The sequence below is a fragment of the Giraffa tippelskirchi genome, chromosome 3, assembly GCF_054371585.1.
Source record: "Giraffa tippelskirchi isolate mGirTip1 chromosome 3, T2T-mGirTip1v1.2.pri, whole genome shotgun sequence".
NCBI lineage: Eukaryota > Metazoa > Chordata > Mammalia > Artiodactyla > Giraffidae > Giraffa > Giraffa tippelskirchi.
In genome coordinates this window covers 155,796,440-155,816,441 of record NC_137277.1, presented here as the reverse complement: position 1 = coordinate 155,816,441, position 20,002 = coordinate 155,796,440, and the positions used below count along the sequence as shown (strand labels likewise).

Genomic DNA, 20,002 nt, shown 5'->3' with positions numbered 1-20,002 from the left:
CAATTTGTTTTCAGCTTTGGGTTATTCTAGCTCTTCACTTGTGGCTTGATCTGGCTCAAATTCTCATATCTCCTAGACTTCCCAAATAGGATTCCAGAAAAGAACTCAGTTGATTTAAAGGGTAGGGTTATTTTAAGAAAAGGAATGAAGGCCCTAGGGTTTAAAACTTCTTAAGTTGCTTTCCTAAAAAGGCAGTAACATTCCTAGAGCTGCAAGTTTAGTCAAATCTTCATAGAGTAATCTTTTGAATGATTCTATCCTTCATGAAACTAATTCCAACCCCAACACCTAACCTGTGTGGTGCCACATTGGATGGAGAACATAAAGTAAGTTTACATGAATAAGACCAATCAGACCTACTAGGCAAGGATGCCATGCATTTCCTTGGAAGAAGAGGTCCGCTTACCATGAGACAAAGGTAAACAACAGTAACAACGCACTCCTGTCAAACTCATCTAACAATATGTCACACTCTTCAAAGTTTAAAAAATACAGGTTTTGTGTGAACAGAATATCCAGATCTCTCTCAAGATTCGTTGAAGATGCCCAATATTTCTGTTTATACTGATATGAGGCAGGGCACAAATAAGAACTGTAAGGTTTCCCTTGTTATTCTTGAACCTGGCCAAAACCTGGCTCTTTGACTAATAAAACTGACAAACTTCTAGCAAGACTGATTAAAAAAAGAGAAAAGAAAGATATAACTGATCAATATCAGAAAGAGTAGAGGCACATCACTGTAGATCCCACAGTATTTAAGATGATCTTAAGAGACTATATGAATATCTATTTGCTAATAAATGTGAATATTTGGATAAAATCAACAAATTTTTAGGAAAAAAATCAATTGCTTAAACAGATCCCAGAAGAAATAGAAATCTGAATGATTTTAATCATATGATATGAATTAAATATATAATTAAAAACTTTTCTACAAAGAAATTTTTAGGTCTAGAAGATTCACCAGTAATTTTGAAAAAATATCTCTGGTCTTAAGCACAAACACTTGTAGAGGGCTAATACGGTACAGAAAACTAAAATGCATTATTGAATAAAACTGAAGCGATGTGGGGCTTCTCTGGTAGTGCAAGCGGATCAGAACCCGCCTGCCAATGAAGGGGACACAGGCTTAATCCCTTGTCCGGGAAGATTCCACATGCCAGGGAGCAACTAAGTCCATGTACCACAACTACAGAGCCTGCACTCTAGAGCCTGGTACCAAAACTACCGAGGCCCGTGCACCTAGACCCTGTGCTCTGCAACAAGAGAAGCCACCACAATGAGAAGTCTTAGCACCATAGTAAAGAGTAGTCCCCACTAGCTGCAACTAGAGAAAGTCCGAGCAAAGCAATGAAGACCCAACCCAGCGCAGTCAAAAAATAAACAAACAATTAAAAAAAACATGAACATAAAATTGAAGAGATCTTAGATAAATAATGGAACATAAGTTAATGGAGGGTAGACCATTTTATACATTAGAAACTTAATAAAGAATTTCAATTCCTCAATTTTAACTATCTTTATATTCAATATAAGGCTGCTGTAGAAGCTTTTTTATGGAAACTAACAAGGCAATTTTAATAGAAATGAATATAGTCAAGAATGGACCAGGTTACCCTGAAGAAGAACAGAGCTAGAGGATTTACACTTATGTGAATGAAAGAAACCAGACACAACAGAGTATCTAGCATATGACATGCATTTCAAAAACAAACAACATTAATCTTCCATGTTAGGATAGTAGTGACCAGTAAGGGAGGGTAGTATTTGGCAGAGGGCCTGGGTAGGGCTTCTAAGGTACTGCTAATGTTCTTCTTGACTTGGTGGCAGTTACACAGATGTGTCTACTTTATGAGAATTTATTGAGCCGTGCACATAGGTTTTGTATGCTTTTTAATATGTAGGTTTGACTTAACTACAAAGTTGACTTTAAAAATAGTTATCTCAGAGATTCTCAAAATCAGGTGGTTCTGGGAATCAGCCAGTTCCAAAGGCATAGCCCTGTACACTCTGAGTGTGACGTGCCAGGCAGCCCTTATCTGACCCTACTAGAAGTCAAATGAAAGAGGAGAAGGAGACATTCCATAACTAACATCAATAACAGTGCTGCCAGTACCCTGCCAACTGTGGATCTCACATACTTACTGAGCTTTCTCTTCCTTTCTTCATTCCCTTGAACTGCAACCTGTGCCTGGGATTCCCTCTTGCCTGTGCCCTCAGAAGAGCGCTTTGAAGTGTGACCTAAATCACAGAATCTCCATGTCCTGGTTTACAGTTTGATAGAATGCAGACTCAAGACTGACACCATGATCTTGTTCTCAGCACTTGTGAAGACTTGTGTAAAACTGATCATGAGGCCTTGACTGTGTTACCCAGGTTCTCTCGACCACCAACCTGGCCTGGTCCCTCAGGGTTCTCCCCCTGGCTTATACTGACTCACAAGCCAACCATAGCAAAGGACCCTTGGTCTTAGATAAGGTTCAAATGAATACAGTCCAGCAGAAGACCCATCTTAGTGAGGATCCAGAGGTTCAGCTGAAATGTGAACTTATAGATTTCTAAGAGGCTGAAATGGATGGATATTTTTAGTATAGTCTTTTGTCCTTTCTTCTCAGATCTCCCCCCCAGTGCCAAAAGAAATTGATCTCAGGGCTCTTTCTGAGACTCCTACTTACATGAAGCCATGACATGTTCCTGTGGTAATTTTCCTCCACGCCGGCTGTACTCATGCCCTCGGGCTCAATGCTGGGCTCACTTGCACTCCAAGGACTCCCTTCTTCAAAAGAAAAACACCAAGAAAGGTTGTACTGTTCTGTCTCCCTGGAGACACATTGCTATGGTATCATGGTCCATGCTTTTGAATCCTAGGGCACACTACCATGGCCAATGGGTTACAGGGCATAGCATTGATTTTAGTGGAGGAATATTAATAGGAGCTGTTCCCTTTACCACCAGCTGAACCAGCAATTACAAAGACATTTATGATCTCTGTTACAGTGGCTTCCATTTTGAGACATGGGAGCAGAGAAAAAAAAAACCACGGAGCCAAGTCCTTGAATTGCTGAGATGAGCAAGTTATTGGTTGAGTGTGCCCAAACCCATTCCAGACTGCCCAGACCTCACAGGTGTAGGTAAGTAGGGATACCAGCCAACCTGCAGTGGCCACAAAAGGTGCTGCCACCTCCACTGGGACTGTGACCACAGCTAGTGTTACTGCTTTTCACACCAGCTGGCTTTGCTATCAGAGCTGCTTCAAAGATGGGGTGGTACCTCAGAAAAACGAAGGGAATTTGGAAGTAATTGTGCCCAGTTGTGGATAACTCTTTGTCCAAATTCCTCTCTGAAGGAGACATGTCACAAGAATTCTTAGTATATTAGATACACTAGATAGTATACTTAGTATACTAGACAACAAAGCTTTGCGCTCCAATCTACCAGTTTTCTGGGTATTTTCTATGACAAAACTATGCCTCTAGCTTGGACAGTTTGACTTAACTTGTTAGGCTAAAGGGATCAATTTAAATAATTAATTCAAATAACATTTTTCCCCGAACTAACTGATGATACTGTTACAGCTCAGATCTGTAACTAAAGATGGCATGAGGCTTTTTTTCTTTTATGTTCTTGAAAAATAGGCTGAGTCTCAACTAATGCATAAATTAGCTATTTTCAAAGGGAAGGGTGGGTAGGTGTAGAAACATTTTCTATTTTAAACTCTCTTTGATTAAAGATACTCAGCTCCTATTTCAGCAGGCTAAATCAATAATTTATCCACATTCCCTGGATAACTTCCAACTAACTTCTGAAATAACTTACTTATAAAGAAGAGCTTTCCATCTTGGTTTTCACACAGGGACTGAATGGCAAAGAATATGCACTTCAATTTTTACCTAACAAACACTAGGCAGCTGGTGAGTCCTACTGGCATGCTCGTTTAATCTTTTTCTTATCTCTTAAAATGATGATCAGAGCCCAAAGGACTAACACATTTTGGGATTCACGGTCTCTTTGGGTCCTATGGTGACAGTCTACAACTCCAATACCCTGATTGTATATAAATCTGATTCTCAGGAGTTTAACATACTTTATAATCATTCCTAATTTATCTTTAGAGCATCTTTTCACTGTGGATAAGGAGCAAACAGAATTATTCTTATTAGGTAACTGGGGAAAACAAATTCCCAAGAAGTTAAGTGACTTGCTGAAGTCAGTCACTAAAATTTTGGTTGTTTTCACTGAGAAAGAGAGACTTTAATTTACCGAGTACATTAAGTCAGCTTAACATCAAGGGAATGTCTACATTTTGCCTTAAAGGTCCTATTCAGAAATATAAAGGCATAAAGCATTTGGATCTCAAAAAAAAATCTGTCGTTGTCACTCAAGTATTTTCTTTCCCTACTGTAGACTTTATATCCTCCTTGCTCAGGCCGTGGTCCTTGAACCAGCAGCATCAGCGTGACCAGAAAGCTTGTTAAAAGGGTAGAATCTCAGCCTCCTATTTCAGAGATGCCGAATCAGATTCTGCGTTTTAACAAGCTCCCAGCTGACCCCGTGCATAGTAAGGGTGGAGCAGCCCTGCTCTGGAAGGCAGCATCGTTTACAGACCCAGTGGGTACTCTAACCTACGACTCTGCCCTCCGACTATGGACCTGTAAGGAAATGGACTTGAGCTGAATGGGGATTTGGGCTCTGTCTTCTTACCCCCCACGTCCCTGCACACACCCACTCCTCTATGTTACCTAGGTCAGTGACAGTGTCCCTGCTCTGGGACAGCTGCAGCTCCTCAGCCTCAGACTCTGAGTCCTGCCGTGATAACTTGCTGCTCTTTAAGCTGCCGACCCGGCGAATGCTGGACAAGGAACCCCCCTTCTTCACCTGGAAACTGCGGGTTCCTTTAATCTGGAGCAGGCGGGAACCTCCTATCCTGATCTTCCTGCTGGGAACTGTATTAAAAGAATAAAATAGGGCTTTTTCCCCCTTAGTTCTCCCCAGTCAGCGTCAGAGCCAAGCTCTCCCCAACTTTGTCACTGAACCACCTCTTCTCTGCTGGTCTGGACAAGGAGCTTCTCCCAAGTGCCCAGCCAGGCGGCTTTGTTGGATGGGCAGGAGGCTGGGTCCACCAGGAAGGGCTGGTGCAGCTTCTTTCTTGGACACACAGCTCATCGGTGCTGGGAACAACCTGCTCTCTCTCTCTGGCCCAGAATTCACAAGCATGAGTGCGCCCTCACCACGGAGTCCTCCAGGACTGTTAGCATGTTCACACAGCATCATTGCTTGACTTCACAGAACCATCAGTCATGTGTTTTTGTCTTTTGAAATGGGACAGGCAGATTTATGTGAGTTTGGGAAATCCCTTCATGGGAAACCCTTTCATTTGGGAATACCTCATTAAGAAATAAAAACAACAGTTGCTTCACTTTCCAACAATCAGCAGTGGGGTCCGCTCAGCTCCTCAGCAAAGGCACTAAAGGATCTGTTTTCAGTGGGGTGCTTTGGGTGAACACGAGTGTGAAATGGTTCCATTTTCAATGCGCCTAGTGATTGCTGCTCTTAGTCAAAACATTGGGTGAGTTATGAGTCCAAAGGTTGCAACACCCTGCGCCAACCTTATAGTCTACATATACCAAGAAGAACATGCATTACTCCTCTTTAGTGTTCTGGAAGAAACAGTCATCAGTGAGGGAAATTAAAGGGTAAAAGAAACATGTTCAGCTAGAAACCTACTTTTTAATCAAAAGCATCCTTATTTTCCATAGTCATATCCACACCTCCTTCCTTTTCCTTTGAAGATCTGAGATTGTCACATATTGATACTGTAAGGGTGATTCTGAAAGTTTTCAGGCTTCAAGTGATACTCAGGAAGGAGCTGTTTTTTTAAAGTTTTCCTTCTTAAGACATGAACAAGATTTCTTACTAATTATGCAAGACACAGTTATTAATATTTTAGTCCCAATCAGAAAGAGTGCATTTTAGTCTCGTTTCTCACCCATAGGAGAGTTAGTCTGTGACTATGATAGAAGCTTGTACCACTCCATAAAATGTTAAGTATACACTTTTAGTGACATTTAAAGGAGCCTAGAAGAAATCCTGTTGAATCATGTGAAATGTTTAATCTCTAATTTATACCCATGATTGAGAAAGACTAAAATTATCACCACTCAGCTGGCAATGGCTTCATGGAGCTCCCTGAACACATCTGGATAGAATTTCGTATCCAGACAGAAGTTCTTGCAGCACAGTTGAATATGTTCCACAAAGACCATAATGCTCAATTTTATTAATAGCACAAACTCATCCACTGTATTTTTCAGTATTATTTTTAGGCACAATTGAGACTTTATGACTTATCTGAAATGCATTTGAAACAGAATATAGTTATTTTTAAAGACTATTAATACAATTATGTTAAAATAGATGGGAAGTAGACAAAAAGATTAAAGAAAGAATTTAAAAATTTTACAGAGGCACGCTTTGGCATTCTTTGTCTGATTTCATGATATTTTTCTGCTTACAAATATAGTACAGTAACCCCAATTTAATATGATGCAAAAAAATTTAACTTTGAGAACCCTGTTCTACTACCAAAGATAATTGGAAATATCATATAACTCTGAAAAATAATATTCAGAATTATGGCATTGGTTATTTACAAAGGACATAATAGTTAGGATTCAGGTTTGGTAAAGTACATCCATGACAATGAGAACTAGTATTAAAGAAACAAATTCATCTATATTGGATAAAACATTGCTTTTCCCTTTTCTCTAACACCACATTATATCTATTAGCAAGTCCTGCTGATGCAACACCTCCAAATGTAGGATTTTGAAAGCCCCATCACCTATTCCCTGGACTAATATAACCAACAAACTATACTCTCTTACCCCTACTCCTACAGTTTGAATCATCTTTTAAATACATAATCATAAATACAAATATTATATCACTTTTCTGGTCAAAATCTCCCAACAACTATCAGACATATTTAAATAGAATTAAATTTCTAACCATATTTACAGACCCTATTTATTTGACCTTTGCTCGACCCCATCTTTTAACACTCTTCCTCCAACTCATTCTATTGCAACTATGTTGGCCTCCTTGCCCTTCTTCACATGCTCCCATGTTCCTGTCAGAGCCTTGTTCTCACTGTTACCTCTGTTTGAAAGACTTTCCTCTCAGCCCTTAGCATGACTGTATTCTTCACATCATGCAAATCTCAGCTCAATGTCACTTGTGACTAGAATCCCTCCTACTCCAGGTCACGACCAATTCTCTGACTCTAACTTGATTTCTTCATACGATTTATCTCTACTTGAAAGTCCAGAATTTAATGTTATTCACTATTAGCTAATCTAAAGTATACATGGGAAAATTTCCCTGTTTATTGCTGTATTCTAGGAACTTGTACTAGTGCCTGGTATGCGGCAGATGTTCAGTACATGATTATTGAGGAATCACACATGTCTTGGTATCTGTATTCTGGAAAGCCAGTCTTAGTTTGTATCTGGAATATGTATAAAATGATATCAGATCTTGCTCAGAGATTTTAGGTAAGACATTTTTCATTCTAAGGATGATTTCATATTAGTTTTCCTTTGTAGAATCCCAACTGTCCTCAGGTTGTTTATTTCAAGAACTGACATTTTTAGATGTTATACAAACAGATGGTATGAAACTTTAAATAAAATTTTAATAATCTGAGTTAGCAGGGTCCCTGCGGTCCCCATTTTCACATCGGCTTTAGCATCTGGTATCAGCTTGTTAAAAGGATTAAGGAGTATTTAGGAATCTTTGAGAAGTTTCTTGCCAACTGGTAAAGGACATTTTATGAGTATGTTCTCATTTTATTTATACTTCTAGCTTTCTGCTCTTAATTTATTAAATAGCTTCATATAATCCCATAGCCATTCTATGAGAAGAAAAATGCTTGTGCATTTGAACATTAAAGGCAATTTACATAAATGATAATCATGAAATTAATGCTCTTAAAAATTAATCTGAGGTTTTATTTCTTAAAATGATATATAATTTACTCTGCTGAAATGTAACCATGTCAGTATTAATGCTTTTTGCTTCAACTACTTTAAATAATAACTAACATAATAATTTTGAGTGGGGGAAAAAAGTCCCTGTAGGATATGTTTAAAAATATGTACGTTTCACAGAAACAGAATCACAGATATAGAGAAAAGACTGGTGGTTTCCAAGGGAGAAGGAGTCGGGGGAGCGATGGAATGAGAGGCTGGGGTTAGCAGATGTAAACTTTTATATATCAAATGGATAAACACCAAGGTCTTTGTATACCACAGAGAACTATATTCAATATTCTTTGATAAACCATAATGGAAAATAATATAAAAATGAATGTATATATATGTCCAACTAAACCACTTTGCTATATAGTAGAAACACAGCATTGTAAAGCAACTATACTTCAATTTTTAAAAAGTGATAAAAAAAGATGGAAGTTTATCAACATATGCTGTCCTCTTTGTCAGAAGTAGAAGTATTTGAACAAACCTTGACTTGATACTTCTTACTATCAGAAATTGATAAAACTTGGCTAATTCTTCCTGCAACATGGCTTCTGTTCACCATAAATTCAACACAATGTATTTACATGTTTAAATGTTGTGATAATAATCTGATCTTGAAATATTAAAAAGGTTTTTTTTTTTCCAGAATATATCAACTCTTTACAAAGTTTTAAATATTTTGAATGTGTTGTGTTTTCTTTATTTAGGGCTATACTTTTTCAGATTTTTTTTATTATAGGTTATTACAAGATGCTGAGTGTACATCCCTATGCTATACAGTAGATCCTTGTTGTTTATTTTATATGTAGTAGTATCTCCTCCTGCCCCACCCCCTGCTATCCTCTTTGGTAGCCACAAGTTTGCCTTCTATGTCTGTGAGTTTATTTCTGTTTTGTAAAAAAATTCATCTGTATCATATTTTAAAATTCCACATATAAGTGATACCTTATGATATTTGTCTTTATCTTCACTTAATATGTTAATATCTAGGTCTGTCCATGTTGCTACAAATAGCATTATTTCATTCTTTTATGACTAATATTCAATTGTATGTATATTTATGTGTATATACACACACTTCTTTATCTATTCATTCATCGATAGACATTTAGATCACTTCCATATCTTGGCTGTTGTAAATAGGGCTCCAGTGAACACTGGGGTGCATGTACCACTTCTAGTTAGTTTTCTCCAGATTTATGTCCAAGAATGGAATTGCTGGATCATATGGCAACTATTTTCAGTTTTTAATGACCCTCCATATGATTCTTCATGGTAGCTGCACCAATTTTCATTTTCACCAACAAGGTAGGAAGGTTCTTTTTTCGCCACACTCTCTCCAGTGTTTATTATCTCTCGACTTTTAATGATGACCATTCTGACTCACATGAGGTGATACCTCATTGCAGTTTTTATTTGCATTTCTCAAATAATTAGGGACATTGAACATCTTTCTATGTGCCTGTTGGCCAGGTCTTCTTTGGTGAAATGTCTGTTTAGGTCTTCTGTAGGGCTATTTCTTTTGAGAATCATGTATTTCTTGAACATTTATGGAGTCACTGACTACAGAAAATATACCAGTGAAGAAAACTGTCTTTGATTCTTTTTACAAATATGCTGATATTCATTTAATGGAAATTTGTTAGAAAAACCCTGAAGGGCAATAAAATTTAAGAGATACAAAAATCAGAGAGGTTAACAGTTTAAAGGAGGCTTTAAAGAGCAACTTAAAACTTTGCAATCTTTAACTCATATTTAGGATTTTCTGCATGGGTTCTGATCTATATGCTCATAATACACATTAAAAAAACCTGATGATGATTATTTATTATGTCCTAATTAGAGACTGTGTCCTTATTGAGTTTACTTTTTACTTGCATTGTTCATTTAAGTTAAATGTGAAAGTCGCTCAGTCGTGTCCGACTCTTTGCGACCCCATGGAATTCTCCAGGCCAGAATACTGGAGTGGGTAGCCTTTCCCTTCTACAGGGAATCTTCCCAACCCAGGGATCAAATCCAGATCTCCCGCATTGCAGGCAGATTCTTTACTCACTGAGCCATTAGGAAAGCCCAAGAATACTGGTGTGGGTAGCCCATCTCTTCTCCAGGGTATCTTCCTGACACAGGGATTGAACTGGGGTCTCCTGCATTGCACGCGGATTCTTTACCAACTGAACTATCGGGGAAGCCCACTGTTCATTTAAGGCTCTCAACATTACAATGTAGTAGGTGTTAATAATCTAATTTTACAGAGAAGAAAATTGGCTTAGCAGATAAACTTGGACAAGGTCACATAATTAGTTACTCTATTTCACCATTTTAAGATGCACCTTTTTTTTTTTTTTTTTTTACATTTGAACATCTCTGAAATTGAGATTTGGCTTACAATTGAAGCCATCTTAAGATATCACTAGAGGCAGGTGGTACTTGTGACACATTTGCTATTGCTTGTGTTCATGTGAATATCTAAAGCAACAAAATGTACAGAATGGGTGCCAGTGTCTTTTAAGTCTCAGGAGCTGAATGATAGTTGGGTGAAGGAATTGGTGAGGTTGTAACTCATGTATATTCAGCAACATTCCTGAAGCGGGAATTGAAGGTAGGCTAGCTTCATACAATTGCACATTGGCTTATGTAACAAGCACCAATAGCTTTATAGATTCATTTAAGAAATGATGTATTACTAACGTTCTGATGACACAGAGGACATTATCATACGTAAAAACACAGACAGTGACAATTTTGAGTGGAAAAGTGATTAAGAATTTGAACTCTGAATTGAAGATAGTTTAGGAAAACTAATTAGTTTACTTTCCTGCAGAGAGAATCATACGGACTGGTAATAAAAATCTACATCTAATTACGTCTGAAAGTCTTCCTTCAATAAGAATAAAATACAAATTAATTGATAAGAAAACATTGCGTAAGAGCTGAAAGGGGAGTATTTTTCCTTTGTTACTGGTATATAAAATAATGGTTCACTTTACAACTAATGGTACCTTACATTCAACAGGGTATGCGGAGAGATGCTGAGCTAGAATTAGAACCTCTCTGACTGCAGAGTTCAACTCCTAACTAGCATGATTGCCTAGTTGAGTGAACACTGAGTGAACAATGTTAGTGCTGTATGAAGCCAATTTTGCAGTTTAGACCCATACCAAATATCCCTTGAGAAACCCAGAGACATGAATTAATTCTTGCTTTATCCATACCTTTCTTCTCTTCAACACCTGCATCTGATTTGAGGGTGTGGCTACTACTGTGAAGGGAATCTTTTGAGTCTTCATTTTCATCCAGGACGCCAGCAAAGCTGATCTTCCTTTCATATCTGTGCCGGTCCAATTCAGGGTCCAAACGAAGTCTGCAGCTCTCCAAGTCCTGCAATGTCAGTGGGGAGCATGTGAATGATGGCATCTGCCCAGCACTGCATTGGTCTTCTGGCAAACCTCACTCCACTTTGAGTAGCACACACAGCATTTAAATAGCCAGTTCCCATCTACTTTATGTCAGTTTCAGACTGCGGCCATGAAAACATTTTCCTTAATCCACAGGTTAAGGATTCAATTGCAAGCCCAGGTTGTTACCTGTGCTTCTGATCAACTGGTTATAAATTGAAAGTTCCAACAACACCCTTCCTCAGTTCAGCTGATTTGCTAGAGGTGGTAACAGAACTCAGAGAAATATTTTGCTGACTAGATCACTGGTTTATCACAAAAAATATATAGTCAGCAATAGTTAGATGGAAGAAATGCACAGGGCAAAGAGTGGGGTGAGGGTAACCAAGCTTCCAAACTCTCCAAGGGCACTGTTCTCCCCAACTGTCACATGTTCACCAACCGGAAGCTCTCTGAACCCCGTCCTTTTCGGTTTTTATGGAGGTTTCATTAAATAGGCATGATTGATTAAATCATTGTCACCTAGAGGTGAGGGGAGTGGGACTGAAATTTTCATTTTTCTAATCACTCGGTGACCAGCTGATCCTTAGGTAATCTAGAGGCATACCACAAGTCACCTCATTAAGACACCTTGGTCACCCTCCTTAAGAAATTCCAAGGGTTTTAGGAACGCTGTGCCAGAAATATAGATGAAGACCAAACATATATTTTTTATTACAAATCGTCATATCACAGAACGGAAACAGAAAACAAATACCAAGGTGATGTTGGAATTCAGTCCTAAGGATTAAGTAAATTCACTCAGCAGACAGGTAGGAAAAGGCAGTTCTGGCTTAAGAAACCTCGTGTATGATGGCCAGAGGCACAGAACAGGATCAGACAATAGAAGAATCTCTCCTCTTTTAGGAAGACTTCAAATATAAGAGGGGTTCCTTTACCATCTGCTTATGAACAGAATGATCCCATAGCCGAAAGTAGGGAATGTAGTATCAAGTAGGAGTTCAATCTGTGAGGTGAGCATGGACATTTGTTCTATGAATGGAGACTCGCTCATGCTGAAGATCATACTTAATCATTAATCTATAAAACACTTTCAGACCTGATAAAAGAAAAATACATAAAATGCTAACCTTATTTTTTATACAGTGATTATGACACAATGAGTCCTTAGATTCAAGTAGCTTGAAAAATAAAAGATATTTTGAAAAACCCAGTTTGCACCAAGATTAAAACCTTAAGCTTTTAACTGTTGTTAATGAATGAAACTTTTAGACTCTATAGTTTCTTTTCCCTTTGAATTAAGAACAGAAGTTGTACTTTGGTACTCAGAAAATTGTATCACATCTAGAAAAAAGTAGGAACCACATGGAGTCTATTTAACATTGTCAAAAAATGTTCTAGGAATATAATTGCTCCTCTGAAATTAATCCTTTTTAGGAAGAAGAAAACAACCTAACTATTTTCCAGCCAAATTTGGCAGCCAAATTTAATTAGATAAGCTTCTTAGTTGAGACAAAAAGTAATAACAATTCTGATTCTCTAAAGTAGTTATTTCTTCCCACTTCTTGTATCTACTAGTCAAAACCCTACTTATCTTTCAAAGCTGTATTCATATATGATCTCTTTCAGGAATGTCCTTCAGATTTTTCCAGTCCCTTCTTTGGCCAGCGTTGGCCCTCTGCTCCTTTCTTGTGTGTTGTTCATGTGTTGGTTCTCCTGTTACAGCATATTCATCTCTGCATCACCCTCATTCCCACCTCTGCACCCTTGACACCACCCTTTCTCATAGCCTTACTCTCAAATATTCATGTCTACTCTTCAAATATGAATGTGAATTGTGTTTTGCTTCTGATTGGCCTTCCCTGGTGGCTCAGCTGGTAAAGAATCTGCCTGCAATGCGGGAGACCTGGGTTTGATCCCTGGAATGGGAAGATCCCCTGGAGAAGGGAAAGGCTACCCACTCCAGTATTCTGTGCTGGAGAATTCCATGGACTCTACAGTCCATGGGGTCGCAAAGGGTTGGACACAACCGAGCGACTTTCACTCTGATCATTTATCTTTAGGAGCATTTGGGATCCAGTGGTGTATTCTTCATAATGTGACTTGTTAAATCCCACTAGTACAGTTGGTACAGTTTCTAGCACAATTTTGTACAAAAGCATTCGATATATTGTTTTTCCTAATGAGTGAACATAAATGTAAAGAGACTTCTTTATGGTCTTTTTCTTTGTTATTAAGGATCATCTTGGTATCCGATGTGAATTAATTTAATTCCATGCTGCATGGTCATCAATTATTGGTTTTACCAACTCAACAGGGAAACATTTTAATAGATCTGCAGTTTTTTAGACAAAACTCTCTAAAAAAAATTTGTGTTTTCAAGTTTGGAAGTTAATCATTATCTGAATAAAAATGGATTATTATGCTTTTTTAGATGATAAATCTTGTAAAAATGCTGCTTTTTCCTTTTCTAGATATTCTTTATGTGTATGGTTTACAAAAAAAATAAAAATACTACCAGAAGTCATTTTTGGGGGAGAAACAAGTACACTAATTCCATCTAAGGATGTAGATGGAAAAAATTTAAGTTGGTAAAAATATATTTTTAGCTGATATTAATTTTCCTTTTCACTTACCTCTACTCCTCACTATCTAGTGAGTGACCTCCTGAAATTGCCTAGCTCTATCAAATTAACTTTTATTTATTGTATTTTAGCCACTTTTGCCTTCTCTTCCTCGTGTATGCTAGGTCATGTCCAACTCTTTGCAACCCCATGGACTGTAACCTGCCAGGCTCCTCTGATCACAGGATTCCCCAGGCAAGAATACTGGAATGGGTTGCCATGTCTTCCTCCAGGGGATCTTCCCAACCCAAGGATTGAACTTGCATCTCTTATGTCTCCTGCTTTGTAGGGCAGATTCTTTACCACTACCACCACCTGGGAAGCCCCTTTCTCTTGCACACTTCAGATATAACCAGGACTTTTTCAAACAAACAAATATTTCACAGGGAAATGATCTTATGACGTTTCTATCAGAAAGACTTTCTTGATAGAAAGTTTAGGTTCCCTCTCTTCCCCCTCCTCAAGTCTCAGATACTAGAATATTTATGGTTTCTAATGTGATTATTTTTCTAGCTTATACTTTTATTATTCTGTACATTCAGGTAGCTATTTATTTTTACTGCTGTTAAAAATGTTACTGAATTAATAAAATATCCCACAAATCTATAAATACTCTTACAGCAAGTGTTTTGTTAAAACTTTAGAATATTTCATTTTAATGGTATTTATGCTTAGCCTGTTAGAGTTACTGTTTTGTGCAACTTCTTGAAAAACCTATTTCAAGCATTTATAGCTTCTGTGTTAGCAAAATGGTTTTATGATACTGTTTTCTCTGTAATAGTTAAAAATGTGATTCAAGTTTTCTTTATCATCAACTATAGCTACATAGATTAAACATGAGCTCTTTCTCATTTTCCAAAGGTCACATCCACCCAAAATTCATGAAACTATACTTGAAAATAAAAGTTATAGTTCAATGAATAAAAGATTTGTGAGACCTAGTTAAAAGCAATGAAAAATTTCCTCTTATTGATTGAGTAACTGTAGCCTCTGTTTTAGTTTAATTTTTTGGCATTTTCTACTAGACAGCCAGTTGATTATACAGTCATTTTTAAAAGATTTGATTAATTTTTTAAAAAAATAAATTTGTTACAATAATAAGGAACATTAAACCATAGCTTTATAGTGTTGAAAGAAAGAACAAAAATAACTGAATCAAACTTTAAGGTTCTTATTTTTTTTAAATCACTATATGTCAAAACGGTGAGCTTTAAAAATCAGAAAATTTGGACTTCCCTGGTGGTCCAGTGGCTAAGACTCCATACACCTAGCATAGGAGGCCTAATTCAATCCCTGGTCAGGGAACTAGGTCCCACATGCTGTAACTAAGAGTTCGCTTGCCACATCTAAAGATCCTTCATGCTGTAACTAAGAAATGGCACAAATACATATTAAAAAATAAATAAAAAATGGAAATCTGAAAATTTAACAGATGTGTTTCTGAGCTTTTATGAAGACTTCAGTATAATTAGAATATTGATATGAATAACACTTACAGAGGCCTACACATTAACCTTGACTTTAAACATGTTTAAATGGCAGACTTGCTTGATTTTCTAGAGTAGTCTCAATATAATAGTGCAGGTGACAATTCAGAAAAATAAAGGTTCAGGATAACATGAAATTAAATAAGGGCACACGATGAAAAGGAGGAACTCCATTTCATAGTATTTAAACGGTGCAGTTTCATAGTCCAAATGTGGACACGTTTCTCTTGAAAACATATTTTACCTACAAAGAGTTCCATTTTATGTTTTAGAGTATGAGGAACTGGGCTGTGCAGACACTGGTAAATCAGAGTTAGAGGAACAACTCAGGAATACCAGAGCACTGACTTTTTGGTTTCATTCCTCATGCCAACCTCCAAGCCCCTGGGGCCGTAGTAGGGTCTTGCTCACACTGAGTTTGGTCAAAACAGCAGGAGAGTTGGCACACTATAAAATTCACCTAAATGGAAGCACATAGATTGTTAGTGTAACAGTTTCTCTGGTAGTGTAAATTATGTGTAAAGGGGAGAAAAAAAAGATTTGTCTGGTTCCTCAGCTCTGGTCGAGTAAGGCCTATGGAAAAAGAACCACTGGAAACATGGTGCCTACTAGAGAACAAAGGGCCAGAAAATCAGCTCTGAGACAGGCCTCTGTCCAAAGCACTTTGTGATGACTCCTGGCTCTTGCTAGAATTTGTATCTTAAGTTAAAAAAAAATCAGGCCCTGATGGCATACAAGTGTGTTTGTATGTATGCCTGCCTGTGTGTCTCTGTGTTTCTGTGCATGCGTATGTGTGTGCATGTGTGTGTGTGTGCATGCACACATGGTCTTTTTCTGCCTATTTGTATCCATAAGAAATGCTGCAGGAATAAAATGTTTGTTCAGAGATATTTACATGCGAAAGACTTGAGTCTTTTCATTCATAATTTAAATGAGAAAATTCACTGGAAGCACATAAATTTATGAATTGTTAGTATGGTTTTTCCAGTAGTCATGTATGGATGTGAGAGTTGGACTACAAAGAAAGCTGAGCACCAAAGAATTGATGCTTTTGAACTGTGGTGTTGGAGAAGACCCTTGAGAGTCCCTTCGACTGCAAGGAGATCCAACCAGTCCCTCCTAAAGGAAATCAGTCCTGAATATTCATTGGAAGGACTGATGCTGAAGCTGAAACTCCAATACTTTGGCCACCTGATGCAAAGAACTGACTCACTAGAAAAGACCCTGATGCTGGGAAAGATTGAAGGCGGGAGGAGAAGGGGACGACAGAGGATAAGATGGTTGGATGGCATCACTGACTCAACGAACATGAGTTTGAGTAAGCTCTGGAAGTGGGTGATGGACAGGGAGGCCTGGCGTGCTGCAGTCCATGGGGTTGCAAAGAGTCGGACACAACTGGGCAACTGAACTGAACCGAGTATGAAGAAAAAAAAAAAAACCTATCAGTGATTTCTAGAAAATGCTGGCTATAAAACTCCTCATAGTTGGCAGAATAAAGGAACGTAGAAAGGTTCTTAGACACTCCTAGGTTAACTGACAGTGATCAATTAGACATTACCCAGTGGTGCAGTCTTCTGTGATTTTAAGGTCAATTTTCAGTTTTTTAATAGATAAAAAGAGATTTTCTTTTCATATATGAAAACCCCTTGGTTGAATTTTTAAACTATATGATACATTTGTTCATTGGGTATTTGAGGAAATTGTGACTACTGAAAACCAAGCCACCTGGCTGGACTCTCCTAGTAGCCTCATTATTAATAAGCTTCACTAACCATCAGAGGCTCAGTGCGTGGTCTGGGCAGACATGAAAAGGTCTCTCGTAGGAAGGTGGTAATCTCCAGGAGAAGCTGGCAGGCTGCCATCTTCAAGGCAAAGGGGCAGCCACATTTAGAGGGGTTCACAGTACCTATGGAAGGAAAGAGTTCTTTCATAAGAAAACAATCACTAAAAAATACAGAGGCACGGTCTGATGGACATAGCTACACATGTGTAATATCAAATTGTATATGAGAATGTTACCTATCCATGTGCAAAATGAAACTGTAAATGAGGATGTTACCTGTATATGTTCAATTTACCTGGTCCCTTTAGCATAATCTATACATCACGATACACCTCTTTTTCCCTCCATTTTGCAATTCTATAACAAATACCTCAGTATTAAAATGTCAATCAATAAGAATTATTTTCTTCAAGGCATTACAGAGAAACAAAATGCAGCTCCACTAGGTCGGAAAGCCTTTTAATGAAAATAAAAACAGAAAGCAGCCTTGCCAGATTTTCACGTAGCTATTCAATCAGATTTATACACGGTATTGGGCCGTGAATAGATTTGGAACTGCAAAAGTCCTGTCGGCTCACTTTGTCAGAGATGTCTGTCTTAATGTTCTTAGGGCAGTGAAGTTGTTTCAGCTTTGGCCCAGATGTGTTTCTGTATCATCAACAAGACTTATTTACTTGGTCACCCATGTTATACAGTTTATACAAGCTAGCCTGTCATATTAAGGAAAAGCTAAACTAGAATATGCAAATATTCTCCTTCGCTTTGAAGAATACCAGTCTCTGAATGAGTTAAACGTTGTCTCCACCATAGACCAACAAATGGATTTTGTTATAAAGGCAGATAATGGCCAAGGTGACACTGTAGAGACTTAAATCCTCAGGATTAGTTCTCAGATACATGACATCACAAATAATGGAGAAATATATTGATTACTTATCCGTGTTCAAAAAAGAAGACAAAGACATGTCTCCCATAGAAGAAAATAGTTCGAATGAATCAACTTATCAAACAATAACTATATCAGTACATATTAACCTTCCTAAAAATATCTTTAAATAGCTCTAAAATATTTCCTGTGTATTTGGCTTTTATAATTGATAAAATATATAATCATGGCTTATACTGATAGTAGGTAGAATTATGGTCTTTCTGAAGATATCATGGCTTCCCCATGAAAACCATTACATGTTCTACAGAGGTAATATGTGGCTGGGGACATTGCCTCTTATTAAGAATGAAAAAGCACTGCTTACAATAGCCAGGACATGGAAGCAACCTAGATGTCCATCGGCAGACGAATGGATAAGAAAGCTGTGGAATATATACACATGGAATATTGCTCAGCTATTAAAAAGAATGCATTTGAATCAGTTCTAGTGAGGTGGATGAAACTGGAGCCTATTATACAGAGTGAAGTAAGTTAGAAAGAAAAACACCAATACAGTATATTAATGCATATATATGGAATTTATAAAGATGGTAACGATGATCCTATATGTGAGACAGCAAAAGAGACACAGATGTAAAGAACAGACTTTTGGACTCTGGGGGAGAAGGCGAGGGTGGGATGATTTGAGAGAATAGCATTGAAACATGTATATTATAGTATGTGAAATATATCGCCAGTCCAGGTTCGATGCATGAGACAGGGTGCTCAGGGCTGGTGCACTGGGATGACCCTGAGGGATGGGATGGGGAGAGAGGTGGGAATGAGAGTCAGGATGGGGAACATATGTACACCCATGGCTGATTCATGTGAATGTATGGCAAAAACCTCCACAATATTGTAAAGTAATTAGCCTCCAATTAAAATAAACAAAAATAAAAAAATGGTACTAAAAAAATAAAAATAAACAAAAAAGAATGAAAAAGATAAACTCCTCTATTGTTTCCAGACTGATACTTGCTTACACCATAATTATTTTTAAAATGCAAACTGAGCTATGTATTGATTTGAAAGTGAAACTAAAGAAGACATCCCAATCTTATATTCGGTGAATGAATGTTCTAGAGTCTACATGACTCTAGAACTTTCCTCAATGTGCAACTGTTTTTTAAAACATAATTGAACACTAGTTATTTAGTATAAACTTCTGGATCTGTGCTTGTAATCCTAAGGATATCACCTAGATTCTTCTTGTCAGTCCCATAAACAATGAGCTTGGTCTTAGTACAAACTTTCTCATAAGTATCAACTGAAATATTCTGTTACAGGGAACAATTACTGACTTATAAATAGTCTCACCAAAAAACTGTTATACCAAGCATACCACATTGCCAGTGATACTTAAGTGGTCTCATGGAGATGTGAGACCATTTTGGCCTATGAAGCTACTTCCATCTAATGTGGTTTTGGCTTCTCTCTGTTCTGAAGGATCCCTAGGAGATCCAGGGCAGTTTGGGGATGTCTCCTGGCAGGCCTAAACTAGGTTCTGTGGTTGCTGGATTATTCTCAAGTCCTATTATAAATCAGACCCAATTTTGTGAGTCATTCTAGGATAACCTAGACTCCTGTGAACTTGAGGGAATCCTTGGGAACAACTTTCATCATTAGGTTAAAAGACTAACATCAGAATTTGGTGTTTTGTCAACAGATAAGTCAAGAAGATTTTCTTTGATTTGGTAAGGGTTGAGGAAGAGCAAACTGATGGAAAAATGCAAAAAAATTATTGAT

At 37.7% G+C, this 20,002-nt stretch overlaps 1 protein-coding gene across 3 annotated transcripts in view; it reads right to left on the bottom strand.

Moving 5' to 3' along the window:
- The window catches only part of UNC80 (unc-80 subunit of NALCN channel complex), a 207,337-nt gene that overhangs the window by 85,458 nt on the left and 101,877 nt on the right, over positions 1-20,002 (bottom strand). For 2 of the 3 annotated variants that reach the window (XM_081582692.1, XM_081582693.1), the window contains exons 25-27: positions 17,318-17,451; positions 11,252-11,417; positions 2,676-2,776 (exon numbers count right to left, since the gene is read on the bottom strand). In XM_081582692.1, coding sequence (XP_081438818.1) covers positions 2,676-2,776; positions 11,252-11,417; positions 17,318-17,451 — 401 coding nt within the window. Of the gene's footprint in view, positions 1-2,675; positions 2,777-4,739; positions 4,944-11,251; positions 11,418-17,317; positions 17,452-20,002 lie in introns of all 3 variants that reach the window. The other variant, XM_081582691.1, reaches the window with a different exon arrangement.